Raw genomic sequence first — 27,937 nt, 5'->3', positions numbered from 1 at the left:
GGCATGTTTTCTTTGAGGGGATGAAGCAGGAGTCTTTCTCTCTCTCTCTCTCTCTCTCTCTCTCTCTCTCTCTCTCTTTTTACACATTCTCCTATTATTCCCTCATTGACTTGAAGCAGTTTTCCTACCCTCCTCACTTTCCACATCAGGCCCATGTATGGGTTTTCTTTGTACTTCACAGCTTGTTTTCCTACAAATTTTCCCCCATTCTCCATCTCTACTTCTGTTTTTTGCCTCTTCCAGCAAAAGAAACAAATACGAACTTTGTCTTTTATACTCTGAAAATTATATTTTTTACAGGAAGTAATCTCTCCAAACATTTCAAATTTAAAGACCAGAGATCCTAATCTAATGTTTACTACAATTAAAGGAGAGAATATACCTTATCCTCTTATTCTAAACATGCTGGTTCAGTTTAGAATGAAAGGAACAGAATTACCAGTGAATCCTCTGTTTAAAGCAGTGAAGTTTTAAGATTGCAAACCAATAAAAGTAATCAGGGGGCGCCTGGATGGCTCAGTCAGTTAAGCGTCCGACTTCGGCTCAGGTCATGATCTCATGGTCCATGAGTTCGAGCCCCGCGTTGGGCTCTGTGCTGACAGCTCAGAGCCTGGAGCCTGTTTCACATTCTGTGTCTCCCTCTCTCTCTGACCCTCCCCCATTCATGCTCTGTCTTTCTCTGTCTCAAAAATAAATAAACATTAAAAAAATTAAAAAAAAAAAAAAGTAATCAGAATGATAGTAATAAAAAATGAGAGGGGTGCCTGGGTAGCTCAGTTGGTTAAGTATCTGACTCTTGATTATGGCTCAGGTCATGATCTCAGGATCGGGAGATCAAGCCGTGTGTCGGGCTCTGCACTGGGAGCGGAGCCTGCTTGACTCTCTCTGCCCCTCCCCTGCTCTGTCTCTGTCTCTCCCCAAAAGAAAAAAAAAAAAAAAAACGCAAAACACAAAAAACAAAGAGACACATGAGAGGCACCTGGATGGCTCAGTTGTTTGAACATCTGACTCTAGGTTTCTGCTCAGGTCTTGGTTCTAGAGTCCTGGGATCAAGCCCTGAGTTGTGCTCTGTGCTGAACATGGAACCTGCTTAAGATTCTCTCTCTGTCTCTCTCTCCCCCACTGCCTCCTCCCTCCCCCAAAGCTTGTGTGTGCTCTCTCTCTAAAAATCAATCAATAAATAAATGAGACACATGACATTTTTTCCAAAGATATAAATATGCAATCATAATCTTTAGTGATCTATCACATGACAAAATAATTAGGATATAGTTCAACTCTCATTATGATAAATGTGAGCAAACACTCCATCATTAGGAAAATCTTGTGAAGTAATGCAATCGTGTATGCACTAGGTTTTAGGTATGGTTTTGAACTGATCTTACTCTATTAAACATAAAGAGGAATAAAAGAAAGTAAGGAACACAACAATTGGGTCAGAATGCCCTGATTAATTATGCATACTGAAAAGCAAAGGGGCACCAAAGGATGGCCACTAAGGAAAACTGGCTTCCCTTTGTGTCAGTCTCAAATGAGTCAATAAAATATTAAATCTACATCTCAAACACGTCTGTCTCAGCTCTAGCAATCACAAATAAACTTTTCTTTCTTTAAAAATGTTAGTTTATTTTTTTGAGAGAGAGAGAGAAAGAGAGAGAGAAAAAATTGAGCGTGCGCACAAGCTGGGGAGGGGCAGAGAGAGAGGGAAACACAGAATCTGAAGCACGCTCCAGGCTCTGAGCTGTCAGGGCAGAGCCTAATGCACGAACTGTGAGATCATGACCTGAGCCAAAGATGGACACTTAACCAACTGAACCACCCAGGTGCTCCATAAAGACATACTTGTCGATTTAATCAACACTATACCTTGGGGGCAGCTATATTAATCTCAGTATAGCTATACATTTAAACATGCTTTCTTTCATTCTTCAAATAAAGCTGGGCCATTTTAGTTTTCAGTATTTTGGTGAAGAAGACATGTATGTGACCACATGAGTAGCATGTATGTATCTTTTGGATTACACGATTTCCTATCACTTATATTCTCTAGATCAAAACATTCTAGTTAGAAATCTGCCTTACTAAAGAAACCTTTTCTACCATTGCATTTTCCTCTTTACTGACATTTGTCTTCTTTTAGTAGAACTCTTTGGATCTACATTTAACAACAACAACAAAAACAAAAAAGGACTCTCATTAAAACTGCCATTCCTGCCTTACCCATAATAGAATCTTGAAAACTATAAGCAGAAATCAATAGAGAGTACCCTACCCTGAAGGACTCAGAGATTATTGAAGATCAGTTTGTTACTTAAAAATAAAAATAACGTCCTTAAACAAAAGCGAAATACCATTTACTAATGCAGGAAAGAAATAAATACAATTGTTTTAGATATAGTTTTAAGAGGATGACATAAGGATTTCAAATTATGAATTACCACTGTTACCAAGGGTGAAATTCGATAGAAAATAGGCCACCACATAGTAAAGCAATAGATTTAGTGCCTTTGAGGCATTACTAAAATCTGAGAGGCCACTGGGGAAAATAAACACAACTAGTAGCTAATCAAATGTGAAACTCTTATTTCCAAATACTGAAAATAAATCCTAGTTGGTATTTCAAGATACTTCTAATGTCTTTCATCTTTGAAAAAGAAGACAGGAAATGAGTTATCGGTTGTGATTTTTACTGCTATGATGAAAATCCAATATATAGACTACTACATATAATGTAAATTCTCCTATACATGAAAGTAAGTGCCCTGGATTTGAAGAATGTGTTTCCTTTGATGCATTTATTTAAGTCATACTAAAGTCTGTGTAATGGTTGTATGGTTATAGAAAAAAACTATGTGACTCTGAATGTATATAGTGACTTTATTATATTCACGGAAAATGTATATACAGTGAAATGGAAATTTAAATGCACAATCTGTTAAGTATGGACTAATATAAAGATTCATATAATCAACACACCAATCAAGATCTAAAATGTGTCCATCACTTCCAAAAGTTTCTATGTGCTCCCCTCCAGGCCATTCCTACTCCCCCTACCCCACAGGCAACTACAGTTTTGACTTCTATCACCATAGATTAGCTTGTTCTTCCTAACTTTGAGCTTTATATAAATAGAATTATGCAGTCTTTGGTCTTTTATTTATGGCTTTTCTGCTCAACATATTTATGAAAATCATTTATAATGTTTCTCTTTCATATGAATAGCTTGCTATTCCTTATTGTTGACTGGTATACCATCGATGGTTATACCACAATTTATTTAACCAAATGCCTGTAGATGAACACTTGGGTTGTTGGCAGCTTTGAGCTATTATAAATGAAGCTACTATAAACATTTTACACAAACCACTTTGCGGACATATACCTTCATTTGTCTTGGATGAAGACCTACCAAGAAGAGGAATTGCTGGATCATAAGGTAGGTGCATGTTTAATTTTATAATGAAACACTAAACAGTTTTCCAAAGTGTTCATACCATTTTGTAATCCCACTGGCAATGTATGAGAGTCTCAGTTGCATCACATTCTCACCAACATTCGATGTTGTCAGTCTTTTAATTTGATATATGCTGCTGAGTGTTAAGTAGCATCTTACTTTGGTTTTAAATTGCATTTCCCTTTTCATGTGCTTAGTGGCCATTCTGTATTTTTCTTTTGTGAGGTATCCATATGAATCTTTTGCCCATAATTTTTATTTAGGCTGTTTGTCTTTTCATTACTGATTTGTAGACATAAACATATATTTATTATATGTTGTATGTTATATGTTATATAGTATATAGACACATCTATTTAAAATATAATTCCTTTGTCAAATAAATGAATTGATGATATTTTCCTCGCAGGTTATGTCAATTTTCATTGAAGTACATAAGTTTTCAATTTTGATGATGTCCAATTCATCATTTTTCTTCTAATGGATAATGCCTTTTTTATACTTTCTTAGAAATCTTTGCCTACTCGAAGTTACAAACCTTTTTGTGGTTATTTCTAGAAACTTTATAGGTTTAGCCTTTATGTTTAGATCTACAAACCATATCAAATTAATTTTTGTGCAAAATACAATGTAAGGACCAAGATCTACTTTTTCTTATATATTTTTCTAGTTAATCTAGCTCATTTGTTGGACAGATTGGTGTTTCTCCCCATTGAATTACTTTGGTGCCTCTATCAAAAATCAATTAACTATATATGTGAGGATCTATTTATGGACTATTCTGTTCCACTGATCTATTTTACTACACTATATGCCAATACTCTACCATCATGATTACTGTAGCTTTATAGTAATTCTTAAAATCAGGCAGTTAGAGTTCTCCAATTTTGTTCTTTTCTGTAACTGTTTTGGCTATTAGATATCCTTGGCATTTTTATACACATTTTTGAGTCAACTTGTTACTTTATATTAAAAAATCTATAATTTTGGTTAAGATTATACATTGATTTGGGAAGACTAGACACCTTTACAATATTGAGACCTCCAATTCATGAACATGTAGTATCTCCTTTATTATTTGCTCCTTAAGTTCTCTTAATAATATTTATAATTATTTTAGTGTAGATGCTTTGCATGTTTTTGTTACATTTATTATATTGGTGCTGATTTTAAGAGTATTTTTAAGTTTCACTTTCTAACTGTTGAGCCAAACCATGTAAAAAAAAAATGGCAAGACAAGTGATGAAAGTAACATCACCAATAATGGGACAAACTGACATTAGGTGCTTCTGGTGATATTCTGAATAGGACACACCATCAGTTATATTTTATACATGACAAAAAGCCACAATCTGAATTAAGTTATGATGATTTGCCAAACAAATTCAAACTGAACATTCTATAAAACAGCAAGCCCTTATCCTTAAAGAATGTCAATGACAGAAAAGACAAGAAAAGCTGAGGAAGTCACTCACTCATCCATTTAAAGGGGACTAAAGAGACATGACAACAAACTGCAATGTATGATATTGGTTTAAATCCTGAATTGTTAAAAACAAATTAGCTAAAAAGCAATACAGGGACAATTGTCAAAATTTGAAGGATATACTAAATGACAGTATTGTATCAATGTAAAATTTCCTGATAATTTGATAATTAAGCTGTAGTTACATAAAGGAATTTTCTCATTATTAGTAGAAAAAAATATTGAAATATTTAAGGATGAAAGGTTCATGATCTGTGCAAGTAATTTTCTTTTCTTTTTTTAAGTTTATTTTTTTATTTTGAAAGAGAGCACGAGTCGAGAGGGGCAGAGAGAGATAGGAACAGAGAGAATCCAAAGCAGGATCCACATTGACAGCACAGAGCCCAATGTGGGGCTCAAACTCACAAACCATGAGATCATGACCTGAGCCGAAACCAAGAATCAGACATTTAACTGACTGAGCCACCCAGGTGACTCTGTGCAAGCAATTTTCAAGTGGCTCAGCAAAATAAGTAAACAGACATAAAAGAGCAATGTGTATATGTCATACAGAAAATGTAGAGAGAGATAAAAAAAACAGCTGAATCTGTATATTACAGTAATATGAGAGTTCACTGTAATATTTTTGCAACTCTTGTGTAGGGCTGATTATTTTTGAAAACAAAAATTTTAATTAAAGTGATCATAGCAGAATCAGACATATGGACCTTTACCTATAATTTTATTTATTTTTTATTTTTTTCATGTTTATTTATTTTTGAGAGAGAGAAAGAGCGTGAGGCGGGGAGGGGCAGACACAGAACCCAAAGCAGCTCCAGGCCCTAAGCTGCCTGCACAGAGCCCTACGCAGGGCTTGAGCCCACAAGCCATGAGATCATAACCTGAGCCGAAATCGGATGCTTAACCAACAGAGCCACCCAGGCACCCCTCAAAATTTTAAAAGGATAATGTTGATCTGGGTACCATTTGAAAGAGAGTAACACATCTTGCTTTCCAGTTGCCAAAGCTTTTGCCATGTTCAGCTCATTACACTTTGTTTGGACGCAGGACACTGTTTCCTTGGAACAAAGAGCTGAGAAAGAATGCAGGCTAAGGAACAAGAAGAAATTGCTCCTAAACCAAAACTAGATGCTGCTTTTTCCTGTGACAACCTTTTCATTAAGGCTAAATTGAAAGTAGTGTTGATTTGAGAGCCTGTGTGTATTTTTTCCATCATAGTTCATTAAGAGGGGGAGACATTTCAGCCAAAAATATGATCACCCACCAAAATGCAACTTCCATTACCACATATAAATTCTTCAATTTATTTATTTAGGTGTTTCTTTATTCCATGAACTTTTATTTAGGAAATATAAAGCGAATGAGATTCCACAGATGGACAGGAACACAGAGCAGTGTGGAGGGTGTAATTCCCCATATCCCCATTTATTTTGCCCACACTCTTCTGGTAATGTTTCATCACGGGCAATGACCTCAACAACCAACAGCATTTTTTTAAAAAGGCTGTTAGTAGAATCTGGGAGGAAAGAAGGGCTTTTTATCATTATTGTTATTTACAGCTATTTTTTGTGGTTGTCTTCCCTTTTTGGATTGTAGCACTGCAAAAGCTAAATTTGTTTACAAACCCAATATTCCCATTCAAAGATGATTTCTTTCATGTTTGTGTATCTGGAAAAATACAAACAATATGAGAATCCCAGTAGTATTACTTTCGCTTAATTTTCCTCTGTGTAACAATGTCTTACGCCTTAATTTTGATTTTTTGATAATTACATCTTTCTCTTTAAATTTGGAAATACCAATTTCCACTCAAACTCATGAGAACCAATAAGTGTAGTGTGTACTGCCAAGTCTGAATGATTTAATTATTTTTAAATTGTTTTTTATTAGAATGTTAATAACTTTCTGCTTTAATGCTATCTGTCCCAACTTCTCTGGGGTTGTTCCTCCCACTTAATAGATATCCTTTAGACAACAAATCGTAGACACAAAGGAAAGCTAATTTTATCACAGGATTACAAATAGACCAACACAAATGACTAAGGCCTGACAGAGAAGCTGGAAAAAAGATGGTTGGTCACACACCCTGTGCACACCCATGCTGTAACAGATTCCAAGATAAAGATCCTTTTTAGGACTTCTGAGAGTCAGAGGTATTTTATAAAGGACTGTTGGCATTCAACAACGAGCTCAGTCTCTTCGCTTTTAGTCCATTCTGCTCTCATGACTCACTGTGGTTCATAAAGTGGCTGATGTTAAGTCCTTTACTAAGAACCTTCAACATGGTATTTATAGAAAGATTCATTTGTAGTCTAACTTCAAAGAGGTCAGCAGGTGCAATATATGCTTTGGAGGAATTCTGACTCATTTCTCCAGATTGCAAGATACTGTCTTTGTCTACACGGTAAGCATTTTAGGCATCACAAGAATGAGTAGCTACACTTTTAAACTCACTACTTTCAAAAACCTACAAAACGTTCATGAAAAGTCTGTACTATAGAATGGTATACATTTTGAAAACCTGATACACAGTGCCAGATATAGGTTGTATTTAGAGTGTTTATATGTCCAGTTTGTCTGGACAGTTCTGGATTTTTCCTATTTTCTTGGTATAATTATCAATAACCTCCCCTTTTACTTTAAAAAGAATCCTACTTTGGATGATAGATTATATGGTCACCTTAGCTATATTTAGGTATTTATATCCATATATTTTCTTCCAATCAATTGGTTTCCATTAATTTCACATCTTGGTTCTAAATAAGATTATTTCTAACTTTCCACGAAATCCTAGGGGGGAGGAAGGGTGGACTGAACTTACACCTCATTGTGACTTGAACTTTTGCTCTCAAAACACACAGGTTTCTGGAATGCCATTACTAGAATTGGTTGCAATGTAGCTGAAAGACAGATGTGCACAGAGCCCAAGCTGCCCAGACTGCTGACATTTTCAGGGCAACCACACCTAAAATGAGTTTCAGCATTTCAAAATAGGTCTAAGAATAAATTATAGGTCTAAGAATAAATTATACAGTATTTGACTGAGGCCATATTCTCCAAGATAAAAATCTCTGGGATTTCACATGTAAAATGTTTACGAAACACTGCTGATTTCCTCCTTTACCTACTGACATCAAAATTTGGTTCACATTTTTTATTCAGTCACACATGCAGCTCTAAATTTCTTTTTGCGCACAACACTCAGTGAGCATATCGACTTAATATGCATTTTTAACCCAATTCTTTTTCACACATTTTTTTCCTGTTCATATTATTTTATTTGTTAACACTTACATTACACTTACTAGGTACTGGGAGCTGTTTTAAGTGCTTTTACATATATAAACACATTTAGTCCTTGCAAAACCTAGAAGATAGGTTCTAGTATTACCATAGTCCCCATTCACTGATGATGCATCTGAGGACATGGTAGTTAGGTAACTTGCAGATCACACAATAAATATGTTCAATATTTAGACCCAGGCGCCCTGACTCTAGAGTCCATGACCTTAGCTACCATGCTATGCTCCCTCTGTATCATCCTTTTCCAATAAGCAAGAGATGACTTCCACTTTATTGAAGCAGTAACTGACAGATCAAATGGTTAAGAGAGTTTGCCTCATGTTTATATTAATTCATATATTTAAAGAGATTATTTATTGAGTAGCTACTTTTTGCAAGGCACTGAATTAGGCGGTGGGGAAAGGGGTGAATTCGTTTCTAAAACACCAGCGGCAGGCATCTAACTGCATTTAAGAAAAGAAAATCCGAAGCTTCCAGATTTAAAACGTTTGCATGCCTGAAATCAAGAAACAATTGACACTTTTCTGTCAAGAAGGGACGTGAGTCTACAGATGTGTACACTGTGTGTGTCAGGGCCAACACACGGACAGGAGGCATGCTCAGTGGTGTTCTGGAGTTGAGTCCATAGGCTCTGAAGGAAGACAACGTGTACTTCAAGTGCGGCTATGTTATATGCTACTTGAGTCGTTTTGGGAAGTTTATTGGCTTCATCTTTCCAATCTGTAAAATGGGAACACCTACTTCATAGGAAGTTATGAGGATTAGAAAAAAAAATGAGATTTTAGAAGAGTACTAGCACATTGTATGTGCTCAATAAATGATGGCTAATATTATTTAAAATGCTCAAACCACACTTTATTATTTAATCCAGATCAATTATAAAATAAGATATAAGTTGCCACAGATACAAGCCCAGTCTTAACTCACTTGCAAGATACCACTATGCACGGATGTAAATAGACTAAAATCAACAAAAAGAACACCAACCCAGGATCTTATTTTCTCTTAAGTTATGCTTAAATTAGTTGTAGTGATGGGGAAGGGGTGATTTATTTCAATTCTGGAACAGAGGGACTAGTAGCAAGGAGGTCCTGCCTGATTATATTATAATGTCGTTACTTAAAACATTTTTTATTTCTCTTTTTTTTAGTCTATGTTTCTTGGATTCTTTAACATAAGTTAGCACATATGACTTCTGCTGGAATGAAAATGACATGCCTGGAATTTCTTTTGTTTGGCTCTTCCAGGTAAACCAACATGCAGCTAAAGTAGTTAAGAGGTAAAAGTTTCATCTTCATTCTTTATATTTTAATTTTTAAATTCTATAACCTCAGATATTCTAACCAAAATCTCTAAGCCCTCTCTTCTGGAAAAGAAATGTTTTTAAATGTTACTAGCAATTTATCTAATGCCGTATGAGAAATATTTATGAAAATATGCTTGCCTATTCTTTTACACTTGAGATTAGTTTTCTGAGGCTGAGCTGTAGCTCAACCAAATATTTATCTTTATTTTCTATGATTGAAGACAAATCAAGAATGACATTATGAAACTTACAGTCAAGATTTAGAAAACATAATCAGTATCCATTACATTTTCAAAAAAAATTAGATTAATAACAAAAAGTACTAACAGAACTTTTTATATGAAGTATTCTCTGGAAGGAAATTCATTGCTGAAGTTATTGGCATCCTCGAAGGAGAGAATAATTAAAACAAAATGTTGTGCAAGTCACACTATACTCACATTGCTGTGAATACATTTAAAATAATGAATGTTGGTGGGTATGAAATTTCAGCAGGGCTCACTACTGCTTCTGCTCACTCTAGAAACATGAACTGCAAAGAAACAAGTCCTGCCATTTTAGAGTGAGAACCGAATAGAAGCCAGCTAACAGGACAGTTGAGGTTGTGCATCATTAGTGGCATTTTTGTGTAGTCCTTCATTCAGGGAGCAAATTCAGAGAGGAGCAATCTGGGAATCCATAAATCCTACTGAGCCTTGGTTAAGTGACATTCATTATAAAGAACACCTGGAGGGAAGACCCGAGAATTGAGTCACAGCTAGAAAGATCAGATTACCTGAGCTCTGCATGTCTCGGTTAAGTAAGGCTGCCTAGGAAGAGAATGATCTTTCTCTGCAGTCATTTCGGTAGTGTTATATTGGAGAAAGTTACAGGTTTGTCTAATACTATGTGGAGTTTCTTTCGCTTGCATATTTCCCACATATTATTGTGTATTTTGAACATTTGATGTCATTTATAGTTTACAAGTACATTTTGTATCTGTTACATGGTATTTCAGCTGAACGTTTATTACGAGTTTTACTACCTTTCATGTCTATCACTTCGAATCTAAGCAAAACTATAAATATTTAAATATGTATATATATGTGTGTGTGTGTATATATATATATATATATATATGTATGTATATATATATTCAGATGCAAACTACCAAATAAAAACTCTTTCCACTAAACAAGATTTTTATTATAGTTTAGAGAGATAATACAAAATACTGAAAATAACTTCAAATCCAACTTATTCCAAAAAGAAAGGAGAATATGCTCACAGAATCCTGCTAAGTAGCCAATAATTACTACGAGTTTCTGAATCTGAGGCTTGGAAAACTGTCAGCAAGTTACTGAAATGAAAATGTGAATGTGAAGAGCAGTTTTTGGAAAAGTGGCCCTGGTGTGGGATAAGGCGTCCAGTATGCACAATCAGCTACTTGGGAGACTTCCATAGCTCCCCAGGTTTGGCAATACTGAGCACTAGTTTCTTTAAATAAGAAAATAAATGGCCTCAATGGTTTCTACATGTGTTTTTCAATAAGGATTGCAGGTTAAATTCAGTGATGGAACAGTAAGATTCTATTTTTATTGGGTCAAAATTTTTTGAAAGAACTCCCAGCTTTACATGGTAAGTGTGCACAAGAGGTACAAAAGGTTTTTTTTTTTTTTTAATGTTTATTTTTGAGAGAGAGAGGGAAGGAGAGAATGAGCAGGGGAGGGGCAGAGAGAGAAGGAGACAGAATCCAAAGCAGGCTCCAGGCTCCAAGTTATCAGCACAAATCCCGACACGGGACTCAAACTCACAAACCACGAGATTATGACCTGAGCTGAAGTCCGACGCTCAACCAACTGAGCCATCCAGGTGCCCCAAGGTACCAAAGATTTTTAAGATACACATGCTGTTTTACGCAACAAGTATACCTCTAGGAATGAGCATTAAGGAAAAAAAATAGCACAAGTGTGCAGGAGAGACAGACTCTTTGTATGTGTTTACAATTGTGAAAAGTTGATAATAAAGTATCGTTGGTAATATTTTATTCCCTTTAGTGTAATACTGTGTGAATATTAAAATAATTTATGTACTGTCCATATGTTAAATGTTATATATTCATTAATTTCTCAGTGAGGAAAACAGGCTACAGCTTGGTATACACAGTGCTATCCTGTGTGTGTGCATGTGTGTGTGTGCACGCGTGCACGTGTGCGCTCACGTGCACATATGTGTGTGTAGAAAATACACTTATTCTTTAGGTTCAAGATTATTAGGTGTTTTTTTTTTCTATTTGTTCTCTGTATTTTCTAATTTTTTGACAAGGGAGTTAAATCACTGTAAGAGAGAGTGGAGATATGAAGTCCTTGTTGAGGTGGTGAAATCCTGTATCAGGATGTGACTGATGAAGTGTCTGCTGATACCAAACAGGCCTTGCGATCTCAACTTACGACTCTGGGTTTGGGGAAAAGAATGAAATGTGTTGGGAAGCCAATGTAAGTCTGAGGCTGTTCTTGGTATTTACAGAAAGACTACAGAAAAAGACATCAGAATAATGGCAAGGATTTGCAAGTATTTTATTATAAGTATTCAACTAAGGAAATTCAGGGAGGGCTGGGATTGCTTCAAATGTGCATATATTATTGTAAGAACATGTAGACATATTCTTTCCTTCATTGATGTGAAGATGCCCCATCAGAATCTGCTCCGTAGGCATTAAACATCGATCTAGACTGTCCTGACCCTTTACCCCTCTCCTTCTAGACCAACTGAAGAACGGTGATTAGTTATGTCTTTTCAGGAAGAGAAACAGGTCAAGTATTAGAATAAATTGCTTCATGATGCAGAAACCATATGGCAGCCAAGTTACTAAGTTAATTATTAAACAATGCGGGTTTTCAATTTTTACAATTCTCATACCAAGCAAAATGACTGGCACAGAATGTTGAATGAAGGAGACTTCTATAAAACGTGCCACCTAGCATTTTCATTGGCAAACAGTGTATCCCCGGGTTCTTTCAAATTTATTTTTTTCTCTCCCTCCATTGCCTCTTTTTTACATAAGAGCCTTAACAAATCTCTTCAAGTTCAACACTGAGTGAAAGAGACAGACATAGAAACAAATTATTACAAGATAATTTCATAAGTGTTCTAACAGAGATAAGAAAAAAGTGTTAGAATATGTGGACAAGGTTGCCTGAGGGATTTAGAGAAAACCATGCACAGGAGAGGGTGGTGGCCTCTGGGCGGAAGGAGCTCAGAAGCACAAGATAATTGGGTGTGTAGCAGAAACTGAGACTGACATTTGGAACCAGGATGAAGAAAACTGGAGGTATTTTAAATAAGCCAGAGACTCCCCACCCCAGAAAGTTTATGATTGCCCTTTTATTTTCTATTAAAAAAATTTTTAATGTTTATTTATTGTTGTGAGAGAGTCAGAGACAGAGACTTGGCACAAGTGGGATGTGGGGAAGGCAGAGAGAGAGGGAGACACATAACCCGAAGCAGGCTCCAGGCTCTGAGCTGTGAGCACAGAGCTGGACGCAGGGTTAGAACCCAGGAAGCACGAGATCATGACCTGAGCTGAAGTTGGAGGCTTAACTGACTGAGTCACCCAGGCGCCCCTAGGATTTCCCTTTTAAATACCAGTGGTGGATCTTGTCAAATCGCATAATTTTCCCAGGAAACAAAACTCTTTTGTGGGAAGAAGAGGGTGAGAGCACAACGGAGCTCCTGCAATTGAATCACGATACCGTAAGAATTTTCTTCCACACTTAGATAAGGACTAGACAAATAGTAGCTGAGGAACTAAATGTCCTGATTAACTAAAATGTCCCCCAAATCTACCTTGACTATATAATTTACAGTCTCAAACAGGGACATTTTGAAAAGGAAAAAAGGATGCCATTAATAATTATGCAAAGATTTTGGCATACACTGGCTATCCTCATTCTACTGAAATTGAGCATCCTACCACATAGAGATCCATTCTGAATGACATAGTTCTGTTTAAAATACAAAATACCTAGGATAAAGCTTGCTTCATTCACCTTCTGGTTCAAATTAATTGAAGCAGATTCACACCTCAGGTAATCGATAAAAGACTATAATTAAGAACTACAATTAGGACATCTAATTACAAAATCGGGTGAGGTTTGAACAGTGTATCATTTGGAGGCAATAAAGTTTGCAAGCACAGACAAATTTAGATTTTAAACTCATCTCCACTTTCCTCTGTGATCATCAGTACTTTACTTAACTTCTCTGAATGTCAACTTAACCTGTAAAAAGTGATAATATCTACTCCCAAAGCTATCATGAAAATCAGATAATGTAATGTATATAAAGAGCCAGTCACAAGATTGGAACTCAATTAACATTAGTCCTTGGGGAGAAGAGTAATAACGTGGAGGGCTATGGTCTATAAACTGCAACCACAAAACTTAAAACCGGGAGAGCATATCCATGTGTATACAGGACCTAAATGAATATACAGTTCAAGAGTATCTGATTAACACTATTAAAGAAAATGGATGGTGTAATAAGAATTTGGTAGTAAAACTGGAAGAAATTTTTCACTAATTTAGCTAAGAGAAGTAATGGGAACCTGATGAAAAATTATTCATACAACATATGATGTCACGTAGCTCTAACACTTATTTTATTGAATTGATGTAATCTTAGTATATTAAAAAACCCAAGGATTGTGATTTCAATATGTGATCTTTTCTAACACAGATGGATTTTTATTTTTTTCTTTTAAATTTTTTTAATGTTTATTTATTTTTGAGAGACAGAAACAGAGTGTGAGCGAAGGAGGGGCAGAGAGAGAAAGAGAGAAAGACACAGAATCCAAAGAGGCTCCAGGCTCTGAGCCCGATGCGGGGCTCGAACTCACAAGCCATGAGAACATGACCTGAGCCGAAGTCAGACGCTTAGCTGCCTGAGCCACCCAGGTGCCCCTATTTTTTAAAATAAAAATACCTTAGTTTATCCTCATTCTTTTTTAAGTTTATTTATTTATTTTAGAGAGAGAGAGAGAGAGAGAGAGAGAGCACGAGCAGGGGAGGGGCATAGAGAATGGGAGAGAGAGAATAATCTCAAGCTGGCTTCACACTGTCAGCATGGAGCCCAATGCAGGGCTCAAGCTCACAAACCACTAGGTCATGACCTGAGCCAAAACCAAGAGTCGATGCTTAACCGACTGAGTCACTCATGCTGTTTGTCCTAGATCTTATTCTTTACTTGATCTTTGAGAAATTGATTATGAAACCACCACGAATTTTATACTTTTTGTCATCACTCTAATCATCCTGGGTCATTAGTACAGACTTCACTGAATATAATTAAGAAGGGTGTTTTGAACACAGAAGTCAAACGTCAGTATCAGAAGCAACAACCATTCTAAGTTACCTCCAACCCAGGCAGTTATTACATGTTTCTCAAAACCAATTAATTATTTCAAACATGAAAGAATCCATGTCTTAGGAAAACAAAATCGGACAAACAGAAACACTCCCAAATGGAGCTGTCTGGGTGGCTCAGTCAGTTAAGTGTCTGGCTCTTGGTTTCGGCTCAGGTCATGATCTCACAGTTCATGAGTTCAAGCCCTTTGAAGGGTTCTCCACTGGCAGAGTGTAGCCTACTTGGGATATTCTCTCTCTCTCTCTCTCTCTCTCTCTCTCTCTCTCTCTGTCCTTCCCCCACTCACACTCTCTTTCACTCTCTTTTTCTCTCAAAATAAATAAACATTAAAAAAAGGATTCATTATTTCAAAAAAGAAAAGAAAACACTCCCAATGATTGTCAAGAAAGAAATAAAGACGAAACAGAACAGAAAGAAAAAAACCCAAATAAAAGCAGCAACAGTGAGAGTCCACCTGCTGTCACAATGGCGTCTGACTGGCCACCCAGAGAAAAAAGCAGGTAAGCAAGAGCAGCAGTGTGGCTGTAGCAGCCTCGCCAGACCCCGCATGGCACAGTCTAGTTTAGATGAGTTTGCAAACAGGAGCCAACTAAGGGCAAAATGCACCCGCAGCTCTCTCTCACTCCTCTCCAGTTCTCACCCACCAAGCACCAGCCGGGCTATCTTATCCATTTTTGAAATAATAAAAAAAAAAAGTGTGAGACAATTCTACAAAACAGTGGAAACCACGAAAAGGAGAGTTTGTTCACAGGCAGACCTACTTTAACTGAGGAAAAGGCCCAGGGGGTCATCTCAGCCACCATTTGAACTGCCCACAGAAAGACTACTTTGGTTTTCTTAATTAGATATTTCATATAATTTAAAGGACTAAAAGAAAAATATGGAATGTTCTGTCATAGCAATAGGAGCCTAGCACTTGGATTTCTCTTAACCCACCTGTGTGTGACAAGTGTCAATTTCACCTTAACTGTTCAGTAATAGGACAAATTTCCTCACGATGGTGATTAATGTCTTACTGCTGTCTGATTCGATTGTTCCTCAGTAGTTCAGCACTTTTGCTAAACGCAGATAGCACAGTAAAGAGAGAGAAAATGTTCATTTGACAATCATAATTAATAATAATGACTTTTATTATTGCTAATAAACTATCTTTATTATTTTAGATTTAACACCCTCATTACTAAGTGGCCCTGAGAGCAAGCTTCACTGTCAATTAAGAATTTTCAAGAAAACATCAAGAAATAAAACGTTATACTACATATAAAATGCCAAAACTGTGTAACTTGTGTGGTCAATACAGTATGTCAAACACAGCAATAAATTCAAGACAGAAAAGAACAGGAGAGAATTTTGGGTTTGGCTATTACGGAGAGATTGTTGGAGAGCCATTTCGATGCGGTGCTGAGTGAGTGCCACTTGGGTAGTAACTGGTTACTAATTTTTGGTTAATAGCTTCTAACATTTTATCAAATATTTCTAGCTATCTGCATAGTTGTAGGTTATAAAGATGATTTATACCTTAGCTTATAAGCAAGGAAGTCTAGTTACTGAGGAAATTCAGGTGAAAATTCTTCTTAACATTTTAGAAAGTAAGAAAAATCAAAGCGTCACATAGTCTCCATAGCTCACGTTTCTCATGCGTCCTGATCTCAATTTGTTTCTTGCTTCCCCAGCGTCATGGTACCATTTCTTATCCTCTCTTCATTCTTTGTGTGAATGCTAATTGAGCATGTACTTCATACCATGCACTCTTCCATATATTCCGGACATGGAAATTAGTGAGATTCAATATTTTCTCCTGATGAACTTTAAGCAACAGATGGTTAACTACAATAATATATAATGACATACAGCACATTCCAGGTGCTACATTGGAGTTTAGAGCCAAGTGTTGTGAAGACACAGAGAAATGTTAAGTTGGTAGTCTGGAGCAGGCAATGGGATCATCAGAAAAGACTTCACAGAGAAGTCTTTTGATCGGTCTTTGGAAGGCGGATAATGGTTTCTTTAGAGTGAGAAGCTGAGGGAAAGGCAATATATTCATTGAGGTTTTGAACTGTTTACTACAGATGAAAGAAAACTTGTGAAGGGTGAGCAAAGCCTCAGTGACATAAAAGTGCATGGCTTATTCGAGAAACTCTGAGCAGTCAAATATTATTGAAACATAAGATTTGTAACAGAAATGGACTTGGCAAGATATTCACCTAATAAATATTTATTAAGTACATATTATGGGCAAGAGACCAAGCTAGAAATAACGCTATGTATTTTATTGTATACAACACATCCAATTACCCTAACAAAGTGGATGTTATTATCCAAGTAGGTATCAGGAAATAAATGAGGTGCAAGTAAGGTAAACTTGGTCAGACCTGTGAATCCAGCTGGTTCCTCTGAACATACCCTACTTAAAAACCCAAGTGAATTCAATTCTGAAAGGGACCAAGCATCCTATTAAAAAGTCTATAACTTTAGCCTGAGAGTCTTAATGAGTTAAGATAGGTGTTTTAAGTCAAGGTATATCATAAGGGCATTTAGCAGCAAATATGGCAAAGTGGTTAAGGGATCAGGCATCACCACTATAAGCTGTGTGTGATTTGGCAAATTAATGTCTCAGGGTCACAGTGTTTTTTTCTTATAAAATGGGGATGATGAGAATACATATTTTATGAGATTGCTGTACTCATCATTTAATATATGAAATTTATTTAGAGTGATGCTTGGCTTCAATAAGTCATCAGCGTATGGGATTCTTGTTTCAGAAACAGCTCTCTGATGGCACTGTGAGGAAAGGATAGCAGAGGCAGGAAAACTTCAATCCTCAATATTCCAGAGAACAAAGAGGGCTTCGACTATGGCATTTGGCAGTGATAGAAAAGTAAAGGTAACACTGGGAGATATTTCAGATGTAAATATTGAAAAAAGTTTGTGACCAACTGGTTTGGGGAGAAGAGGAAGGAAAACCCAAAACAGAAAACAACCCCGAGGCCTCTAGTTTATATGGCCAGATGAATGCTGATGTCTTAACATTTCATAGTCCAACTGCTACTTCCCTGTGAATTAATTATCCTAGGACTCTCCTGGCTGCTGAGTGCCCGTAACTGATTTAGTGACTATTTATAGTGAAAAAATAAAAATAAAAACAATGTTGAAAGCCAATAGAGGCCAGAGAAGTCAGTTCCTCCCACTAAGGCTAGCCTGTCCCTATCACCCTGAACTGACCCTGTTCTCAAGTCCCTTGGGTGTGAAAATAACTGAGCAGTTATCTCTGAAGCTGGCGGACAACACGGCTTCTAATTTTTAGGACCAGAGCTGCATAGAGGTACAGTGCTGGTAGGTGGTAAAAAGGGGACTGATGAATGTAGCCCAACTACCATTTGGGGACATTTTGTTTTCACTTGGGACAACGGTGAAATCAAGTTTTCAAATGGTGAGGAGGAATGTTTCTCGAGAATTCTTAATTTCTTAATCAATACACTGATCATATTTAAGTTCTATACAATATCCAGGGTCCATGAGATGTCACAAACTTTAGGTATATGAAAGAAAATACATTTTAAGGTTACTGTTGGGTGAAACATGAGAGTGTATAAACAGAAAGTTAAAATGAACACCAAAATAAATTCTAGGCAAGACACTCCCTGAAAATTTTTCTTATCACTTGAATTACACATACATAGAATATATTTCCATTCTTCTATAAAAGCTACTGTCTGTATCTCTACTACACAATTCGGGAATTATGAAAGCTGAATATTTTACATGTCATACAACACAGAAGACTGTGATAACATTTATTTTTGAGCTATTAAGGCTTTAACTGAACTACATTGTTCCTTTAATAAGTTAGTATTGCATATAAATGACAAAAGGAGACAGGAAATACACAAAAACAAGTTTATTTTACAGTGGGGGGACAGAGGAAGAGTGGTAATTAACCCTAAATTCTGTTCTCCATTTATATAAAAGCTTCTTCATTTCATGGTCTATACACTCTTTTTTCTTTCAAAACAACTTCACGAAAACATCTTGGGGTTTCGAAGATAGAAGGGAATGTTAGTCACTCCATAATGCAAATATCCTGAAAGCAGAAATGGACTTGTGTCCTCTTTTGCATCTCCTCCTATTGTTCCTCTAGCGCCTAAAACACTACCTTCAAGAGAGGTGGTGGCACTCAGCACACATCTTCACCTTTCCTCCCAACAATGAAACACTTTCTATAAGGTCTTTCCAAATAACCCTCAGAGATGGTAGATTTAATGTTATCAAACCAAAACCTCTTTTGAGTCTAGGTGAATCAAACACTGCCTCTGGAACTTTGTCCCAACATGACTGGTGCCCTGTCTGGATCACGAAAAGACTTCCCTCAGCCTCTTCTCATCCTTTAGTTCTTTGACGGCAAGGCAAAGATAGGCACATTTCTGGCTTGTTAACGAAACTGTCATTGTACCATGTCTGAGAGCATAACGGCAAAAAGACAGGAATGCTCCAACCTCTAAAAATGAAGCATTGTATGCCCTGTTTTCTGACTGAGTTAAGACATGCATTTATTTATTTACTTTGGAGAAACAGACTTTGATTTTCCAAATGTTTAGACTTGCTGGATAATTTAAGGTAAAAATCACACGTCTGTGTATGCCTGAAGTGGACAAGCACGTCAACTGCTAGTTCTCTTTGTAGTGGAGAACTACAAAACCTACACACTCCAAACCTGATGAGCGATAAATTAAAAGAGGACCAACTTTTCTGTTTCCTTGCTGTTAACATCACCTCCAAACTATGATCTAGTTATTAACTGAAGCATTTGTTATTCCTCAATCTAAGTTTAAAAACTGTTTGTTTTTTTTTTTTCCTAAGTAAGCTCTACTTCCTACGCGGGGCTTGAACTCAAGACCCCAAGCCAAGAGCCGTATGCTCTACTGACTGAGCCAGCCAGGCACCCCTAAAAAGTTGTTTTAAAAGTGAATGCATTACCCTATTAAAATACATGCCCATCCTTGTATAAGCTTCTGCGTAATTATAGTTTTGTATAATTAGAGCTTTATGTCAAAAGATTTACAGCTTTATCACCTCAAGCAATATTTCACAGCTGCCAAGAATGATTTATGCAATAATGACTTAAACTGTAAAATAGAATCCTCAAAGGAAGGGCTGTCAAATATGCCTACTGCAAATAACTAGGTTTTTAAAAATTGATATTCTGGTAAACAGCAAGTTCAACGGTACCTGGTAAAATCACATAAAGTAGCATGGAAGGAAGTGTGGCTTCATGAGGGGGATCATGCAGCTGATCACACACTGCATGTATGTGAACTCATGGCATAGATCATGGGTTCAAACTTCGCAGAACACTTCTGGCCAGTTTGGAAAACAAGCGTTCAGAAGTAAAACCAAGCTTATGGTTTTGCTGCTCTAGTATGAGTGACTGGAAAAAGTGGAAACAGAATATCTCAACTTTTTGTTACTTTGCTCACTGTGCTTAGTACATTCCTATCCATATTCCTGTAAAGTGCTAAATAGAGAATAAGTAAAGGAAGCATTTACTGTATATACTTAAGAAACCAAGAAACTCCCCAAAGTAAATTAGCTCAATAATAAAGAAGTAAGGAAATTGAAAAACAAACCAATACAAAATGTTGGTGATTTTATCCCTTCTTGATTTTATAAATGTAGGGTGCCAGGCAGGTCTCTAAGGGCAAGGTTTCCAAAGCATTTGAACTTCACAAACTCTGACTGAATTTGCAGTTGCCATGTGAATAAAACCAATGCACTTTGAAGATTCTATTCAAGGTATCTGAACTAGCCTCAAAAACACAGGTTGATTACATTGAGAGCAAATTGGGCTGTGTCTTCACAATCCAAAAATATAATAAAATTAATCTTTTTCTTTGGAAAAAGAAAAATAAAAAGCTTGGCCCATTATCTCACATATTTCATATCAATAAAAGTAAAATAGGCAGCATTTGGCATTAGCTCTAAAGATTACCAAGTCTTTGTAAACTGACTCAAATCTGAAAATGAAGCCAACAGAATCAAAATCATCACCACAAAGGTTAATATTTATATAGCTAAACAAGCTTCTAAGTAAAGATTCCTTTTTTAAAATGAGAAGGTTTTAATTCATATAACCAAGTGCATCACTCAGATAGAAAGATTTGCATTAGTCAATGTACCAGGAGCATCTTCGCTGTAGAAACTTTTACATTCATGTTTGTGATTCCACCTTAAGTTGCCTTTATTGGGTATTCTGAGATAACTTGTTGTGCTCACATTATACAAGTTACACAAGATTTTGAAATATCACCATTCCGTGTGCCATATAATAAATAACAACTTTCATTTCAAAATACTTTCTGAAAAATATAGTGAGTATCTAAGTGATCCTGACAGTCCAGATTCATTTTATACTTAAATTCTTCAAGTTTAAAAAAAAATACTGAAATATCCCAGAAAACATAATGATCAAATGTGGACCAGCATGCCCTGCATAATCACAATATAGATTGTGTCAATATCATGATAAATATTCAGATGGGGAAAAATGTCAGACAATTAAATTACTCCAAAAGCCCAAATTGTTGGCATCAGATACACACACAAAAAAGATGGGTTGCATTTGGATAGTGAGAGCCTTAGTCCAAGAAATGCTTTCAAGACAACAGAGCAATTAGGCTATTTCTAGCATGCCAACACTACTGATTGAAAAGGGGGGGAGGGATGAGAAGTTTAAAAGCAATCTCTATGTTGGTTGATAATCATATAATTGTTTTCATTGCAGATTGATCCAAAGTTATACAAACCTGTTTTTCTAATCATAGTTTGTCACATATACTCACATAAGTTGATGTTAAGGAAAAACCAGTAATTAAGAACTACATTTTCTATCATAAAATATTTAATTGTAAGAAAATAAGAGGAAGGGTTAAACCTTTTCCCTGCTAGAATTTCTGCTGTGTATTTCATCAAATGATGAATCATTATATGATATAGGTTACAACATATCATTTTCTCATTTGTAAAACTTAAGAGTTACCTAAAAATCTGACTATATACCCTTCTGCCTCAATGATTTCTGCCAATGGAAAAAAAATGGTAATGCAATATCAACAAAACCAACCATAGCATGCATTTTAAGTGATTTACATTTAAGCACTAAATTGTCAAATATCACTGTGTATATTTGAGAATGTATATTCTTTTAAATGGGTATATATGAATATTCATACATGTGAGTTCATATGCTATATATGGTATGTTTAATGAATGCATGTCTATTAAATGGACATTTGGGGGGAACTATTATAGGTCTATTATATTATACTCCCATAGCAAGCCTGAAAGAAGGAGGGGTGCCCTTGAAGTTGAGGTATGACCTTAAGTTTGAGATGCCAGTTTTGTTGCAGCTATAAAAATGATTACTGACAACACCACAGTATCATAGCTCCCTTTGCCCATTTCTTATTTTAGGACAAATCTTTAACAGCCTTTATTATTTGAATATACATAGGTTTACTGGACCAATTCTTCACGTTCTTACATATCACCTTAATGTTACATGAAAAGGAGCAAAAGAAACAAGGGGTGTTGACTATCAAATAAAGCTGAAGAGCCAAGAAACATTTATAACTGCAGTAGTTTTACTTGAAGATACATAGTTTTCTATAAGATGTTGCTTTGTGAAATATTTTCAGGTTCAAGCAAATAAAATTCTGTATGTGTCTCCTTGGAAACATGTATCAACGCAATCAGTAAATTATTGGCCTTTATATTATTCCCTAGAAAGGGGAGAGAGTAAGACTGATTTGTGGTACTTTGTCCTAGTGATAGTAAGTCATTGCACTTTTGAAGAGTACAGAGTACCCTTACTCAAAGAAGAAATTGTCCTTACTAGTCCACTAGTGAAAGCATCCAGATTTCCTGAATCCTAAAATACTAGAAGCAAAAGATATCTACAACTGAATATTTGGAGCTTCTCTGCATATGAACTTTCAATAATCAGTTGTCAAAATTTCATTTCACTGCAATCAAGTAAAAATAATTCTAAATAGATGAACTTTACCATTTTTGTGATAGTAGGTGACCTCCACTTTCCTCTCCTCTGACCCCAGCAATGCCTGGGCAATTTGGGCAATATCATGTCTCTTGGTCTCAGGCCCATGGAGAAAGTCACAGGTGCACGGCTTTTGCATGACATCTGGCCTGGAGAAACCAGTCATCTCGCAGAACCCATCGTTGCAGTAGATGATGGCACAGTTTTGCACTCTGGCATTTGCAATGATAAATTTTTTATCTGCAATAAGAAGATAGTGAGACATCTTTTAAAAAGCTTCCACAAGATTTCCATAAACACTGGAGCAAATTGTTGCATAACAGGAGATCTGAAAAGCAGGTGCTTCCCAAATTTCTAACTGCCCAGGGTTTTAAAAGAAAAAAAAAAATCCTAAATGTGAAATTAACAGTCCTAAGTAGTTTTAACAAAAAGTATTAAGGAACTACTCTTCAAATTTCAAGAATGTACTTTCTCAAATAGTCTAGTTCTCAAGCCTTGTAACTCCCGGGGGTCCTAATGAACACTCAACAAGCAGCTGGCCCATTGATTATTTCCAGAATACCATTTAATTGTAAGATAAATATTTTCAAAGCCCAAACAATGAAACACCTTGTAACTGTCAGATTTCTCACCTCAGCTTTGGCCCTTAAGAGTACAACTTTCTCAAAGTAGTTATTATTTTTTGGATTTGGCTTTTTTTCTCTATCCCTCTAAGGCATGCTACACACTCATCATGTTAAAAACAAAACAAAACGTGAAACTATTAGCAATAAAACTATTTTGTGTTAATAGTTTAATAATTTGAAGATTCACCTTTCATAATATATATTGTCTAGGAGATAAAAAAAATTTACACATACACAGTAAATGTCACATTAGCACCTTTTCACTTTTACTTGGGGAGAACCTTGAAATTGTGTGCAGTAGCAGGGATTTCAATACAAAGGGCTCATTAAGTTTCGATCATAAATTGTATTTACTATTTCCAGGTAAGATGGGAACAGGATATACTAGTATATTTTGTACACAAGGTACTATATCCTCATGTCACTAAATGCAGTGCCAATACCTGCAAAATGTATAACATAATTGTGTGCTAATGTAGTTTTAAGGAAATGTGGAATATGAATTAACAAGCATAGGATTTCAAATTAATATGTTTATATAACAATAATTCATTCCTTACAGTTAGTCCACAGAAGAATGTTAAATGTATCTGCATTCAGTTGTGGGATTTACTTGTTACATTTCAAGTTTCACATTTCGTAACGGAAATTTAAGGAAATGATAAAGGGGCATAAATGTTGTTTTGAATAATCAACCGTTTGCATTGGGAACCAGCACGGATCAGATATTGCTTTTCCCAAATTATCCTTCTTGGGATATATTTGCGTTGATTCAATGCAAAGTTTAGCTTCTATAAACTAAAAGCAAGCAAGCATCCCTGTCATACCACAGCTTAGCAATTTAACCCAGGTAAAATATAGTTTGCATAGCCGTTTACATCGCTGCTACCATTTACATTTTCTGGTTCCAGTGGTATGCTCTGCTCTACTCCTGACTTTCAAAAAGTCTACAATTAAACAGCCTCAAAATATAAACCCATGTTATACTAGTACGTTCCCTTTAAGATAGTAGAAGAGTAGGACATTAAGTAGCAAGGCAGATAATGGAGCAGTGGGAGAGGAGGATCAAATTGCCTCCTACAATGGAGACCATAATCTAAAATGTAAATCAGAATTAATATCTGGGGGAGAACACTCCCGCTGCCATTCGAACCTCCTGGCTCGGTTTCACAGCCTGTTAACTTGAAAGAGCCCGGAGTTGCCGGCTCCTCAGCCTGAACGCGGCGAACGCCAAGTGCACCGTCAAAGCAGAAAGCGAGGGAGAGATAAGAGAACAAATGAACTTACTTTGCCCTTCAAATTTCCGTATGATGGTCCCCAAAAATGTGTTTTGTGGTGCCACATGCCCCCTGCGAACAGGCATGTTGACCCCGGTCCTCCGAGGAGCGCTCCCCCCGAGCTCTGGAGTTCTCCCGGGATCTCTCCTCGGCTAGAGCCCAGGCCAGCGCGCGAGCCGCTCTTTGTGGCAGAGCATCCTCTTTTGAAACCAGAAATCTCTTCCCATTAGCACCACTTCTAGACACCCGCTTTCCCTAGCGGAGCCCAATCCATCCCCTTCACCTTCCGGAGGGGGCCTCGCACCGGACTGCCGCGGGTGAGAGGGTTTGGGGGTGGGGAGAGGGAAGGAGGCGGGGTGAGGGGGGTGGCGGGGGAGGGAGGGAGGGAGGGAGCGGTGGGGGTGGGGTGGGGTGGGAGGGGGGCGGGGAGTCACAAGGGCAATCGATCTGTTTCTCTTCTCCCAAACAGCGCCAATTTCCCAGTGCAAATGGGCTTAACCTGGCGGTTGCCCAGAGCTGTGAGGATGGCTGGGGGGTGGGGGTGGGGGTGGGGGGGGGGGGAGGAGGGGGATGGAAGACTCGTGCGGCTTTTGCAGGAAGACGAGAAAGAAAAGGAGGCTGGGGGGTTGGGGGGAGTTGACGTTTCTATCCCCGCCCTCTCCCCTACACACACACACACACACACACACACACACACACACACACACACCCTTTATCCCGAGAGCTTGGGCGCCGCCACAGCTCGGATTACTCAAGCGTGCTTTAGCGGAAGCCAGCCAAGAAATCTCCAAAACTCAGTGACAAACAGCTACTCTGGGAAGGTGATCTCCACGGCCACCAGCCACAGGGCTCCATCCCTGAGCTCCTCACGCCGCAGTAGCTAAAACACCCTTAGCTGCAAAGAAAAGACAGGTGTGAAAACAGTCCCTCAGTGAGGACTATTTCTAAGCTCTGGTGGCGTTCGGGAGTTTGAAGACTGAGGATGAGCCACTTAAGGGTTCAGGTTTAGTTCGGATCCCCAGGACTCCGCGGAGGTGGGTGCTGAAGCCCTAGCTGAATTGGCACTCCTGTCCCTGCCCTGAGCTGAACCGAGTCTCCCAAAGACTAAAGGCTGCTGGTACCGCCGCTGAGCATGCCCGGTTTCACTGCTTGAACCCGTGAGGAGTTGCAACGTTGGGGGTTGATTGGGACTCTTGGTGCTAGAGGATGGAAGAAAGATGGGAAGGCCAAACACTAGCAACTGGTACAAAACAAGGGAAGTGTTTGAAATGGGCGAGGCTGTGCTCCAGGGGAAAGGAACAAAAGGTGGGTGGGGCAAAGAGTTACCAGCCTTGGTGTGATCTCCAATGCTACTCATCTCCTGAACACACTAGGCACACCATTCTACTCTCTTCCACTATTTCTAAGAAATTATCTCATTTAGGATGGGAAAGGGTTCAAGGAGCAGAATAGAGTCCTCTTCGTTCTTGCTCTCAGAGCCTGCCAAGGCGGGAATCTCCTGTTATATATACACATCTTTCTAAACAGACCTCCTGGAGACTTAGGAAATCAAATGTGACAAGTCATGCCAGGAGACGGTGTTTTCTAAGTTGTTTTTCTAGTTTTTCTCGTTTCTTTTCCCTTCATTTATGTTATCTCCTCCTTTAACCTAATAGTCTGCCTCTATCCACGCCCCTTTCTCTAAATGGAATTTGCCAAGCTACAACCTACAAAACTACCACAACACAGACGGACAAACCTCTTGTTTCCAGCTGGTGACAAAAGTCCTAAGTCCTCTATCGAAACATGTAGCTGTATAATAGTGTTGGGGGTTCTTGCAACTCATTAGCCTGATTTGCCTGTGCCTTGAATCAGTCAGGTTCAGATTTTCTCAGTTACAAACTAAAATCTAAAGTAAAAACAATGAGACTGGAACAGAGAAGGGCCAAGAGGGAGGTTTAGATTAGGAAAGTGAAAAAGTGGACTACAATAAATAATGAGGAAATAAACATATTGACTTTACCTTTATGTTGCAGAAAATACAAGCCAAGAAAAAAAGAAACCCTCCCAAATAACCCCCAAAAACCTAAGCAATTCTTCCCCTTTCATGTCAGAGTAATGAAAATGAATTAGAAATGCAAGACATTGCCTGGGAATGTTGAATTTTCAGGTTAATTAGCTTTACTTAAAAAAAGAAACAATCTATGACAACCCTTAGGCTCTTATGGTAGCTTGAGCTTTTCTGAATCTGTACAGTTCCCTCTCTCGGAACATAAAAAGACACGCTCCTCCAATGTACAGCTTTATTTTCTCCCCTTCTGCAGTATAAGTAGATCACTCTATCATTCTATTCCCTAGCTGCAGCTGGGCTCATGAAACGTCGGAGTTCCTCTCCCAGGTGTTAAAAGTGTGGAGCTATCCGTGGTGCTGACTCTGACTCTGCCGTTAGTAACTGCTCTCCGCCTACATCCAGCCCCAGACAATAGAACTGCAAACTCGGCAAGTGGGCCCGAATACATCCACATACACATGTCCTCACTAGATACCCACAGAAACGGTGCTATTTGCACCCCCATCTTCTTTTTCTACTTATCTTGTTAGCTAAATCCAAGCTCAAATGCATTCTCCCCAAAATGCACCAAGAACTCCACAGAAAACAGAAAAACTTAACATTGTGCAGATTGTAATTAAGGTTTCATGTACACTATAAAGGCATAACAGTAGGTTATGGCAAGGCAAGGTCGTATGGCAAACTATTTCTTTTTCAAGTCACAAGGAAAGTCAGTGAATGAATATTGCTGTAAAGGGAAACAGGCATTTCCAAATGCAGTTTGAAACAGATTTATCTGCCATATGACAAGATGTATTGACATGCAAAAGGTAACAGTGCAAACTGTTTCTAGTATGAGTTTGATACTTTCACAGATTATTGAGTCTCAAAATCCTTGAATTCTTCTTTCAGGGTGGAAGAGTGGCTTCTTTTAAGGGTGGAAGAGTGGCTTCTTCAAGAGAAAAAATGGCTTTTTGCTCCCTGGTATATTATTTCTTTCTCT

The 27,937-nt window shown here is 37.5% G+C and overlaps 1 protein-coding gene across 3 annotated transcripts in view; it reads right to left on the bottom strand.

Annotated features, from left to right (window-relative positions):
* The window catches only part of KCNH7 (potassium voltage-gated channel subfamily H member 7), a 477,468-nt gene extending 452,207 nt beyond the window's left edge, over positions 1-25,261 (bottom strand). For all 3 annotated transcript variants that reach the window (XM_060621108.3, XM_060621109.3, XM_060621110.3), the window contains exons 1-2: positions 24,916-25,261; positions 23,012-23,242 (exon numbers count right to left, since the gene is read on the bottom strand). In XM_060621108.3, coding sequence (XP_060477091.1) covers positions 23,012-23,242; positions 24,916-24,991 — 307 coding nt within the window. In that variant the 5' untranslated portion in view covers positions 24,992-25,261. The remainder of the gene's footprint in view (positions 1-23,011; positions 23,243-24,915) is intronic.
* Positions 25,262-27,937: the final 2,676 nt, after the last annotated feature.

The sequence above is a fragment of the Panthera onca genome, chromosome C1 (genome assembly GCF_046562875.1).
Source record: "Panthera onca isolate mPanOnc1 chromosome C1, mPanOnc1 haplotype 2, whole genome shotgun sequence".
Taxonomy (NCBI): Eukaryota; Metazoa; Chordata; class Mammalia; order Carnivora; family Felidae; genus Panthera; species Panthera onca.
Note: the sequence above shows the minus strand (reverse complement) of the source record. Positions and strands in the feature narration are given on the sequence as shown.